The sequence below is a fragment of the Rhinopithecus bieti genome, unplaced genomic scaffold (genome assembly GCF_001698545.2).
Source record: "Rhinopithecus bieti isolate Rb0 unplaced genomic scaffold, ASM169854v2 scaffold_11933, whole genome shotgun sequence".
NCBI classification, from domain to species: Eukaryota; Metazoa; Chordata; class Mammalia; order Primates; family Cercopithecidae; genus Rhinopithecus; species Rhinopithecus bieti.
The window spans coordinates 8,889-21,725 of NW_016806995.1; the positions used below are offsets into that span (position 1 = coordinate 8,889).

General features: G+C 47.1%; 1 protein-coding gene across 3 annotated transcripts in view; it reads left to right on the forward strand.

Moving 5' to 3' along the window:
* The first annotated feature begins 3,584 nt into the window (after positions 1-3,584).
* The window catches only part of ANAPC7 (anaphase promoting complex subunit 7), a 34,603-nt gene continuing 25,350 nt past the window's right edge, over positions 3,585-12,837 (forward strand). For 2 of the 3 annotated variants that reach the window (XM_017879666.1, XM_017879668.1), the window contains exons 1-3: positions 3,585-3,804; positions 10,499-10,685; positions 11,530-11,649. In XM_017879666.1, the coding sequence (XP_017735155.1) occupies positions 3,602-3,804; positions 10,499-10,685; positions 11,530-11,649 (510 nt within the window). In that variant the 5' untranslated portion in view covers positions 3,585-3,601. Of the gene's footprint in view, positions 3,805-5,360; positions 5,584-10,498; positions 10,686-11,529; positions 11,650-12,837 lie in introns of all 3 variants that reach the window. The other variant, XM_017879667.1, reaches the window with a different exon arrangement.

Genomic DNA, 12,837 nt, shown 5'->3' on the forward strand with positions numbered 1-12,837 from the left:
AAAGACGCAGCTTAGCATTCCAACTTCTGTCCCTCTCAGCCAGTTTTTCCCCTTTTCATCTGGTCACTCCCACCTACTCCCCCACCAAAACTTCCACTTACCAATCTCTTCCCACACAAGGCAAATGGTTCTTGGACCAAGGAAAATATCTCCTTCCAGCCTCACAGGCCCATTCTATTCTGTCATCATTTCATAACCTCTTCCATGTAGGTTACAAGCTTTAGTCCACCTCTTAGAACCTCTCATTTCCTTTCCATCATGGAAATCTATCCTCAAGCAAATAACTTCTCAGTGTTCCATCTGCTATTCTAGCACTCCTCAGGGATTGTTCAGGACCCCTCCTTTCCCTACACATCAAGCTCAGGGATTTGCCCCTGCCCAGGACTGGCAAATTGACTTTACTCACATGTCCCAAGTCAGGAAACTAAAATACCTTTTGGTCTGGGTAGACACTTTCACTGGATGGGTAGAGGCCTTTCCCACAGGGTCTGAGAAGGCCACCACGGTCATTTCTCCCCTTTTGTCAGATATAATTCTTTGGTTTGGCCTTCCCACCTCTATACAGTCTGATAATGGACGGGTCTTTACTAGTCAAATCACCCAAGCAGTTTCTCAGGCTCTTTGTATTCAGTGAAAACTTCATACGCCTTACTGTCCTCAATCTTCAGGAAAGGTAGAATGGACTCATGGTCTTTTAAAAGCACACCTCACCAAACTCAGCTTCCAACTTAAAAAGGAGGATTCTGTCAAGGATAGAGCCCAAAAACTCACCAACCAAGCAAGTAATTATGCTGAACCCCCTTGGGCACTCTCTAATTGGATGTCCCGGGTCCTCCCAATTCTTAGTCATTTAATGCCTGTTTTTCTCCTTCTCTTAATTCAGACCTTGTGTCTTCCATTTAGTTTCTCAATTCATACAAAACTGCATCCAGGCCATCACCAATCATTCTATATGACAAATCCTCCTTTTAAGAACCCCACACTATCACCCCTTACCACAAAATCTTCTTTCAGCTTAATCTCTCCAACTCTAGGTTCCCACACCACCCCTAATCCTGCTTGAAGCAGCCCTGAGAAAATCACCCATCATCTCTCCATACCATCCCCAAAATTTTCGCTGCCCCAATACTTTTGACTATTCCATTTTATTTTTCTTATTAACATAAGAAGACAGGAATGTCAGGCCTCTGAGCCCAAGCCTGCAGGTATACATCCAGATGGCCTGAAGTAACTGAAGAAACACAAAAGAAGTGAAAATGGCCATTCCTTCCTCAACTGATGACATGACCTTGTGAGATTCCTTCTGCTGGCTCAGAAGCTCCCCCACTGAGCACCTTGTGACCCCCTCTCCTGCCCGCCAGGGAACAACCTCCTTTAACTGTAATTTTTCACTACCTACCCAAGTCTTATAAAACGGCCCCACCCCTATCTCCCTTTGCTGACTCTGTTTTTGGACTCACCCTGAGAGAAGACAGACAGACCTTCTCATATGGGTTTTTTTTTTTTTTTTGAGATGGAGTTTCACTCTTGTTGCCCAGGCTGGAGTGCAATGGCACAATCTCGGCTCACCGCAACCTCCACCTCCGAGGTTCAAGCAATTCTCCTGCCTCAGCCTCTCTAGTAGCTGGGATTATAGGCATGTGCCACCACGCCCAGCTAATTTTGTATTTTTTAGTAGAGAAATGGTTTCTCCATGTTGGTCAGGCTGGTCTTGAACTCCCGACCTCAGGTGATCCACCCGCCTTGGCATCCCAAAGTGCTGGGATTACAGGCATGAGCCACCGTGCCAGGCCTCTGATATGGTTTTATGTTGTTTTATACTCAGAAAAGGAAAGAAAAGCGAAACAAAAAGCCCATAACCCAGCACCTAGGAACCAGACCCAAAACCAAGGAACCAGACCCGAAACCAGGCCTAGGCCTGCCTGACCTAAGCCTGGTAGTTAAAATTCGACCCTGACCTAGCAACTAATGTTATCTATAGATTATAGAAAGACATTGTGAAACTTCCCGGTCTGTTCTGTTTCACTCTGACCACCAGTGCATGCAGCCCCTGTCACGTACCCCCTGCTTGCTCAATTGATCATGAGCCTCTCACGTGGACCCCCTTAGAATTGTGAGTCCTTAAAAGGGACAGGAATTGCTCACTTAGGGAGCTCAGCTCTTGACATAGGAGCCCTGCCAATGCTCCCGGCCGAATAAATTCCTTCCTTCTTTAATTTGGTGTCTGAGGAGTTTTGTCTGCAGCTCATCCTCCTACATGCCCACCTGTACCCAGGTGAAATAAACAGGCTTGTTGCTCACACAAAGCCTGTTTGGTGGTCTCTTCACACGGATGTGCGTGACAGTGGTGGCAGTTGCCTGTAATCCCAGCTTCTCGGGAAGCTGAGGCAGGGAGAATCACTTGAACCCGGGAGGCGGAGGTTGCAGTGAGCTGAGATTTTGAACTCCAACCTGGGCGACAAGAGCAAAACTCCGTCTCAAAAAAAAAAAAAAAAAAAAGAAAAGTTCACAGTGATCATGCCCACCAAAATCAAATCAAAGGTCTCATACATCCAGGAAACTAGAGTAGGTGATGAGATGGGAAAAGGATCACAGGAGCTTCAACTGTGACAAAATGTAAGAGCTGAAAAAGTTGACTGGTGAAGATATACTGTGATTTTTTCAGAGCATTTTTTTTGCATCTGTTACTCTAAAAATCAAATGAAAACAAAATATAGACCAAAACGACTGTCTCCTTCAAGAAAGGAGCGAAAGGCTATATCTGAGAGGGTGATTGTGGAGGATATTCGGATTCTGATTTAAATACCTAAACTGCCTCATTGGCTCAGTTACCTCCCTGGTCTCTGTATACGTTCGAGTTTGCGATCCATCATATTTAACCACTGACGATCTGATTCCAAGTCAACTATTTAACAACCTGAGCACAAAATTTAAGCAGACAGTTTCTTCCCTTGTGAGAAGGAAAAGACAACTTCAACTTTATGGATTGTTGTGAATGTCCAATAACTTGTGTAAAACTTTTGTAAAACGTTAACTGTGCCAGACACATGCTGGTTTATATGGGTATCAGCTAATTCCTGGATCCAGTCTTTATTTCCACGGATTTAGGGAATCATTTTACTTGGTAAAATACGCCCCTCGAACCAAGAAATTCATCCAGGGCCAAAGCCTGACTTTAGCAGGAATACACAACACCTGAGCAGGGGGGGCGGCGGCCCCTGCCTGGTGCGCATGCGCGACTGTAAAAGCCGTTAGGTGTGTCCCTGGCGCCCGATTAGAATATTTAATTCCAGTTGGAGCGCTTTTCCTCACCTTACTATATTTTATTTCTCGTAAATGCCCACACATTTTAATTTCTGAGAGGCACAAATTCCTCTCCGACTCATTCAAATTGACCGAGTAGTCTTACTAAGGTGACTTTTGTCTCATTGTAAATCCTCAGTAAATTTTGCAGTTTAGGATGATGACGTAATTTTTGCGTAAAAGTAACAACTCGTTTCACCGGAAAGGGACCACGACAGGAGCAGGGACTCGAGTTTCTTTTTATTCGGGCACTTCAGTAGTTACCTCTTGCTTGGGGGCGGTGCCGCGTGTGGACCCGATGGACCCCGGCGACGCGGCCATTTTGGAGTCTTCCCTAAGGATCTCTTACCGGCTTTTCGAGACAGTGCTGCTGCCGCTGCTGGTGGCCTTGCAGGGCAGGATGAATGTGATAGACCACGTGCGGGACATGGCGGCCGCGGGGCTGCACTCCAACGTGCGGCTCCTCAGCAGCTTGTTACTTACAATGAGTAATAACAACCCGTGAGTTGAGGCGGGGAGCTGCCTGGGGCTGAGGAGAAAGCGGCAGTGGTCTGGGGGCGGGGGCTCAGGGCACGCGGGAACAGGCGGGAAGGAGCGGCCTCCCGCGCCAGCGGAGGCTCCGGGGTCTGCGAGGGCGTAGTGGAGCGGAGCAGACTTCAGAGCGCAAGTTGGGTTCACTGAGTGCGGGCGTCAAGTCCCCGCGGGGATGTGGCGAGCGGCGGCTTGGAGAAATAGAGGGCAGAGGCTCTGAGGACGACCCAGGCGAGGGTTTTCTGAGGCACCTGTCGCGGGGTAGCGCGACTGTCACATTGCTGGGCCGAATCCTCCCCTCTCGGCTCCTTCCAGAGAACGTTTTTTTCTCTCGCTGCAGCTCAGGGACCCAGCCTCCTGGTTTTTATGCTCTAGCCCCGCATCTGAGATTGGTCACCCTATTAAGTGTATCAGGAGGGTCCACTTTCTCGCCTTGGGAAACCCATGAAAACGGGGCCGGGCGCGATGGCTCACGCCTCTAATACCAGCACTTTGGGAGGCCGAGGCGGGAGGATCGCTTAAGCCCAGGAGTTAAGACTAACCTGGGCAACATAGGGAGACCCTGCCTCTATGAAAAATAAAAATTAAACAATTGGCCGGGCGTGATTGTGCGTGCCTAGGTCCCAGCTACTCGGGAGGCTGAGGCAGGAGGATTGCTTGAGCCCAGGAGGTCGAGGCTGCAGTGAGCCGTGATCGCATCACTGTCCTTTACCGTGTGCGACACAACGACAGCCTGTCTTAAAAAAAGGAAACGGGAGATTCCATTAATGGGTGGGCGTGGCGCCTTTGTTTCATTGAAGCACTGGGCTGATTCCATTCTTGAGTGCATGTCCCTCTCCTGCTTAAAATCCTTCATTGGCCGGTTGCAGTGGCTCACGTCTGTAACCCCAGCACTTTGGGAGGCCGAGGCAGGCGGATCACGAGGTCAGGAAATCGAGATCATCCTGGCTAACACAATGAAACCCCGTCTCTACTAAAAAAATACAAAAAAATTAGCCGGGCGTGATGGCGGGTGTAGTCCCAGCTACTGGGGAGGCAGAGGCAGAAGAATGGCGTGAACCCGGGAGGCAGAGCTTGCAGTGAGCCGAGATCGCGCCGCTGCACTCCAGTCTGGGCGACAGAGCGCGACTCCGTCTTAAAAAAAAAAAGTCCTTTATTGCACTCATGAAAATTATTTCCCATGGCCTCCGAAGGGAAATATCTGCCCTCCACTCTCTGCTACTTCATCTCATTACTGTGTTCACTGCTCTCCAGCCTCTCTGGCTATTCTTTCTGTTATTTGTTTTTTTTTATTTTTTTTTATTTTTTTGAGACAGAGCCTTGCTCTGTCGCCCAGGCTGGAGTTTAGTGGCGCGATCTCGGCTTACTGCAGCCTCCGCCTCCTGGATTCAAGCGATTCTCCTGCCTCAGCCTCCCAAGTAGCTGGGATTACAGGCGAGCGCCACACGCCCAGGTAATTTCTGTAATTTTAGTAGAAACGGAGTTTCACTATATTGACCAGTCTGGTCTTGAACTCCTGACCTCAGGTGATCCCACCACCTCGGCCTCCCAAAATTTTGGGATTACAGGCGTGAGCCACTGCGCTTTGCCTCTTTGTGTTATTTGAATGCACCAAGCGTGTTCTCTGCTCTGGGCCTTTGTACTTGCTGTTCCTGCTGCAACGGTCCTCATCTCAGCGCTGCCTCCTCCTTCAGGTTTTAGCCTGAACATCTCTCCTAGAGAACCTTCTCTGACTCCCAGGACTCTCAGGTACTCCCACTTTTCTACCCTTCGCATCACCCACCAATTGAAAGCACAGTGGCTGTGCGCAGTAAGCACTCACATGCTTATTGACTGTGTTGAGGAAGTGAGTACAACCTCAGGGAGGTGAAATACCCTTGTCTGCGTTCACACATCTAATAAATGGAGGAGTATGATGTCTGGACCTGGTCTTCTCTGACTGGAGAGTCTCCATTCTGAGCCACCAGTTTGCTACCTCCAAATGGCATTATCATGGAAACTTCTACTCTGTAGATGTATTAGTGTTTGGCCTGCTATAGAAGCTGATCTAGGTCAGAAGGGAAAGGTCCTTTAAGTGCTTACAATGCAGCTGCTGCTGCCCATTGGATTTTCATTAGTGTGCTTTGGTGTTTTGTTTTGTTTTGCTTTTCAGACAGAGTCTTGCTCTGTTGCCCAGGCTGGAGTGCAGTGGTGCGATCTTGGCTCACTACAGCCTCCACCTCCCAGGCTCAAGCGATCCTCCTACCTCAGTCTCCTGAGTAACAGGGAATACAGATTCGCACCACCACGCCTGGCTAATTTTTTTTTTTTTAAATAGAGATGGAGTTTTATCATGTTGACCAGGCTTGTCTCGAACTCCTGACCTCAAGTGATCCCCATGACTTAGGCATCCCAAAGTGCTTGAATTACAGGCACGAGCCACCGAGCCCGGCCTCATTAGTGTGCTTTGGACCTTACTAGTGAGACCCATCATTTTGCCATCATCCACTTCATGTTGGCAGGAGCCCTGGTCTCTGTCAGCCTTCTGTGTTTATTCTGGAACCTTTCACTTGGTTTCCACGTTTGGAGATTTGGGCCCTACTTGCTCTTAGTTCTCAAAGATGTTACAGGAGAGTTTGAAACAGTTTTATTCTCTGGCTAGACTAAGTTTAGCCCATGCTTTTTCATATTAGGTTAGATTGGCAGTTTCCTAGCTTCAGGACATGGTCAGGTTCTGCCCTTCATGATTTATACTTTAAAATTTCTTGTGGAATAGGCAGTAGACACTGTTAAATTCAAACAGTGGAGCCTTAAGGGGCATGCAGATCAGTATCTTTCCCTGAGTCTTGAACCTCACTCCACCATTTCCTTTCTCCAGAGGCAATAACTATTTTTTCCTGTGTCATTACAGAGGTAACTTATGCATGTGTAAGTAGACATGTATGTTATATGAATATCTGAATGCTTTCTGTGGGTGTAATAATACTTTTGTATCCAAGCATCAGATGGTTCTCACTACATACATAGAATCACAGAGTTTGAAGAGGACTTAAGTCATCTAGACTATACTTGTTGTTGTTGTTTTTTGTTTTTTTTCGGGGGGCAGACTGAGTCTCGCTGTGTCACCAGGGCTGGAGTGCGGTGGCGTGATCTCGGCTCACTGCAGCTTCCGCCTCCTGGGTTCAAGCAGTTTTCCCTCAGCCTTCCAAGTAGCTGGGTTTACAGGTGCCCACCACCATGCCTGGCTGATTTTCGTATTTTTAGTAGAGACGGGGTTTCAACATGTTGGCCAGGCTGGTCGAACTCCTGACCTCAGGTGATCCTCCCACCTTAGCCTCCCAAAGTGCTGGGATTACAGGCATGAGCCACCGCTCCTGGCCGTTTTTTGTTTGTTTGTTTGTTTGTTTGTTTATGAGACAGAGCCTCTCTCTGTCACCCAGGCTGGAGTGCAGTGGCGGGATCTTGGCTCACTGCAACCTCTGCCTCCCGGGTTCAAGTGATTCTCCTGCCTCAGCCTCTAAGTAGCTAGGATTATAGGCGTAAGCCACCGTGCGTGGCCACAATAATGCAATTCTATGGGTTTTAGAGTATTTACAAAATTGTATGATCATCACCATGATCTAATTCCAGAAAGTTTTCATTACCTCAACGAAAAGAAACCCTGTGTCTATTAGCAGTCACTCTCCAATTGTCCCTTCCTCCTGCAAACACTAATGTATGATACCTGTTTTGTTTTTTTTTAAGAGACAAGATCTCACTATGTTGATCAGACTCTAGGCTCAAGCAGTCTTACCACCTCAACCTCCCAAAGTATTGGGATTACAGGTGTGAGCCACTGTGCCTAGCTTGTTGAGAAATTATCTACAGAATTATTCGACTCGGCCAGGTGTGGTGGCTCACGCCTGTAATCCCAGCACTTTGGGAGGCCTGAGGCGGGTGGATCACGAGGTCGGGAGTTTGAGACCAGCCACGGACAACGTGGCGTAACCTCGTCTCTACTAAAATATAAAATTAGCTGGATGAGGTGTCAGGCGCCTGTAATCCCAGCTACTCAGGAGGCTGAGGCAGGAAAATTGCTTGAACCCGGGAGGCGGAGGTTGTAGTGAGCAGAGATCGTGCCACTGCACTCCAGCCTGGGCGACAGAGTAGGACTCCTTCTCAAAAAAAAAAAAAAAGTAGAATTATTCGACTCTTTCTGTTTCATTATAAGCAACTACAGCTTTGGTTTTTTTTTTTCTTTTGTTTTTGGAGACGGAGTTTCGCTCTTGTTGCCCAGGCTGGAGTGCAGTGGCGCTCTATCTTGGCTCACCGCAACCTCTGCCTCCCAGATTCAAGCGATTTTCCTGCCTCAGCCTCCAAAGTAGCTGAGATTACAGGCGTGCGCCACCACGCCCGGCTAATTTTGGATTTTTAGTAGATAATGGGGTTTCTCCATGTTGGTCAGGTCCTGAACTTAGGTGATCCACCTGCCTTGGCCTCACAAAGTGCTGAGATTACAACAGGAGTGAGCCACCATGCCCGGCCTGCTATAGCTTTTACTTGTCAAAGAAAAACACTAAACTTCCTCTTATTTGGGAAGGAGTGGAATTGGAGGTTGAAAATATGAGCTCCTCATTAGGAATGGTGATCAACTTCTAGGCAGTTGTAATTCTTGACTGTAATACTCAAGGTTAAATAAACAGTTTTAAAACATTGATTCCTTTAGACTGTCCTGAAATCCCTGAGACTCAAGGAGGTAAGAATTCTAGTGTTGGTGAAGCTAGTGACGTTTACTTTTTTTTTTTTTTTTGAGACAGGGTTTCACTCCTCATTGCCCAGGCTGGTGTACAATGGCATGATCTGGGTCCACTGCAACTTCTGGCTCCTGGGCTCAAGCCATTGTCCTGCCTTAGCCTCCTAAGTAGCTGGGCACCACCATGCCTGCCTCATTTTTGTATTTTCTTTTTTTTTTTTTTTGAGACAGAGTTTCACTTGTCACCCAGGCTGGAGTGCAGTGGCACGATCTTGGCTCACCGCAACCTCTGCCTCCCGGGTTCAAGTCATTCTCCTGCCTCAGCCTCCCAGGTAGCTGGGATTACAGGCACTCGCCCCCACACCTAGCTAATTTTTGTATTTTTACTAGAAACGGGGTTTCACTGTTTTGGCCAGGCTAGTCTCAAACTCCCAGCCTGCCTCGGCCTCCCAAAGTGCTGGGATTACAGGCTTGAGCCAGTACGCCCAGCCCCCTATTCTCCTTTTATAGTGGCATTTTCTTTAATTTTTTTGTTTTTGTTTTGTTTTGTTTTGAGATGGGGTCTCACTCGGTCACCAGGCTGGAGTGCAAGTGCAATGGTGCAATCTCGGCTCACTATAACTTCCGCCTCCTGGGTTCAAGCAATTCTCCTGCCTCAGCTTCCCGAGTAGCTGGGACTACAGGCGCCTGCCACCACTCCCAGCTAATTTTTGTATTTTTAGTAGAGCTGGGGTTTCACCATTATGGCCAGGATAATCTTGATCTCGTGACCTCGTGATCTGCCCATCTCGGCCTCCCAAAGTGGTAAGGTTACAGGCGTGAGCCACCGCGCCCGGCCTTTCTTCAGTATTTGAAGAGCTTTCAGGTTTTTTCAAATTTCTTTTTGTGCAGCATTTTGTTGTTGTTGTTGTTGTTGTTGTTGTTGTTGTTGTTGTTGAGATGGAGTCTGGCTCTGTTGCCCAGGCCCAGGCTGGAGTGCAATGGCATGATCTTGGCTCACTACAAGCTCTGCCTCCTGGGTTCATGCCATTCTCCTGCCTCAGCCTCCCGAATGGTTGGGATTACAGGCGCCCGCCACTACCCCCGGCTAATTTTTTGTATTTTTTAGTAGAGATGGGGTTTCACCGTGTCAGCCAGGATGGTCTTGATCTCCTGACCTCGATATCCGCCCCCCTCGGCCTTCCAAAGTGCTGGGATTACAGGCGTGAGCCGGTGCACCCAGCCTGTGCAGCCTCTTTTTAAAAAGGATTGAAAGTGGTGAGGTTTCTCTATACTTGGTCTTAATATGAGAGTGTGGATAGATATATATCAAACTGTTGAAAGGGCCTGGTGGCCAGGCATGGTGGCTCACGCCTGTAATCCCAGCACTTTGGGAGACCGACGCAGGTAGATTGCTTGAGGTCAGGAGTTTGAGACCAGCCTGGCCAACATAGCAAAACCCCGTGTCTACTAAAAAAAAACAAAAATTAGCTGGGCGTGGTGGCACGTGCCTGTAATCTCAGCTACTCTGGAGGCTGAGGAAGGAGAATCGCTTGAACCTGGGAGGTGGAGGTTGCAGTGAGCTGAGATCGCACCACTGCACTCCAGCCTGGGTGATAGAGTGAGAATCCATTTAAAAAAAAAAAAAAAAAAAGTTGGGGGAGCTTGGATTGAAAGGGAGGAAAAGATGTATTACATTTTCTCTATCTCCTACTGGATTTGATTCATAGGTATCATTGCTTTAATGTTAAATAAAGATTATATTGAACAATAGATGTATTTATCATATTAGCATAGAGTTCAGCTTTCAACTTTCATGTTTCTTACTTTAGGGACGAGCACTCAGGGTACATTGACTCTTTTGTAAGCTGTCATTATACAAGGCTTTGCGCTAGGCTTATGTAGACACAACAGTAATTCCTTCTAAAATTTCAAAATAACCTATGTAGGGGATATACTTTCTTTGTTTTCTAGTGAGTTATTCTCCCCATCTCAGAAGTACCAGCTTTTGGTGTATCATGCAGATTCTCTCTTTCATGATAAAGAATATCGGAATGCTGTGAGTAAGTATACCATGGCTTTACAGCAGAAGAAAGCGCTAAGTAAAACTTCAAAAGTGAGACCTTCAACTGGGAATTCTGCATCTACTCCACAAAGTCAGGTAATCGAAGATAGAATTGTGATTTTTTTTTTTTTTTTTTTTTTTTTTTGAGAAAGACTCCAAAAGTTTAGAACAGGGGTCCCCAGGCCCCAGTGCCTGGTCTGTTAGGAACCAGGCTGCACAGCAGGAGGTGGGTGGAGGGTTAGTGAATATTACTGCCTGAGCTCCGCCTCCTGTCAGATCAGCTGTAGCATTAGATTCTCACAGGAACACGTGAGAGAACTATTGTGAGCTACACGTGCTAGGATCTAGGTTGTGTGTTCCTTATCATAATCTGACTAATGCCTGATGATCTGAAGTGGAACAGTTTCATCCTGAAACCACCCCCTCACTCCCCATCTGTGGAAAAATTGTCTTTCATGAAACTGGTCCCTGGTGTCAAAAAGGTTGGGGACCGCTGATTTAGATGATGGCTGATTAGATGTAAAAGATGAGGCCAGGCACAGTGACTCACACCTGTAATCCAAGCACTTCGAGAGGCTAAGGTGGGAGGACTTGAGGTCAGGCGTTTGAGACTAGCCTCAGCAACATAGTGAGACCCCTGTCTTTACACAACTGGGCATGGTGGCACACACCTGTAGTCCTAGGTACTGAGGAGGCCAAGGTGGGAGGATCGCTTGAGATTAGGAGTTCAAGACTGCAGTAAATTATGTTGGCACCACTGCATTGCAGGACTCCAGCCTGGCAACTGGGCTTTGCAGCCTGGGCAACAGAGCGAGACCCTGTCTCAAAAAAAGAAAAAAAAAGAATTACTGGGTCGTATGATAACTCTGTGTTTAACGTTTTGAGGTACTTTCATATTGTTGGAATAATGTTTCAAAGAGATATTTTCATTGTCTTTTAGTGTCTTCCATCTGAAATTGAAGTGAAATACAAAATGGCTGAATGTTACACAATGCTAAAACAAGATAAAGATGCCATTGCTATACTTGATGGGATCCCTTCAAGACAAAGAACTCCCAAAGTAAGTTGAATGTTTGTGTGTTTTTCTCCTCAGCCCTCCTAACCTTGCTCCCTCCCTCCATGTTTTCTCATGCATTAAGGAGTCCATCTGAACATTTTACTCATGATTCTAATTCTCATTTTCTTCCTCTTCATGGAGTGGGGGACCCTGAAAATTCAGCTGATGAAAATGATAACTGGAGAATACTACACATGCTTATTCTTTGGTTTTTTCTTTCTTTTTTTTTTTTTTAATGTTTAACTTAGTATTTTTTGAGACTGAGTCTCACTGTCACCCAAGCTAAAGTGCAGTGGTGTGATTCTGGCTCACTGCAGCTTCAACCTCCCAGGCTTAAGCAATCCTCCCACCTCAGCCTCCCAAATAGCTGGGATTACAGTTGCAAGCTGCCACACCCAGCTAATTTTTTTTTTTTTTTTTTTTTTTTTTTTTTTTTGAGATGGAGTTTTGCTCTTGTTGCCCAGGCTGGAGTGCAATAGCATGGGGGCTCACTGCAACCTCCGTCTCCTACGTACAAACGATTCTCATGCCTCAGCCTCCCGAGTAGCTGGGATTACAGGCACCTGCCACCATACCAGTCTAATTTTTTTGTATTTTTAGTACAGATGGGGTTTTGCCATGTTGGCCAGGCTGGTCTTGAACTGACCTCAGGTGATCCGCCTACCTCGGCCTCCCAAAGTGTTGGGATTATAGGCGGGAGCCACTGCACCCAGCCAATTTTTTTTATTTTTGGTAGAGACAAGGTTCCACTGTGTTGCCCAGGCTGGTCTCAAACGCCTGGGCTCAAGCTATCCTCCCACTTTGGCCTCCCAAAATGCTGGGATTATAGGCGTGAGACACCACTCCACGCCTATTTTTTATTTTTGTTTTGTTTTTTTGTTTTGAGACAGAGTCTTGCTCTGTCTCCCAGGCTGGAGTGCAGTGGTGCAATCTCGGCTCACTGCAGCCACCACCTCCCAGGTTCAAGTGATTCTCCTGCCTCAGCCTCCCGAGTAGCTGGGACTACAGGCACCCACCACCACCACCACCACTCCTGGCTAATTTTTGTATTTTTGGTAGAGATGGTGTTTCACCATATTGGCCAGGCTGGTCTTGAACTCCTGACTTTGTGATTTGCCTGCTGCGGCCTCCTAAAGTGCTGGGATTACAGGCGTGGGCCACCGTGCCTGACTTTTTTTTTTTTTTTTTTTT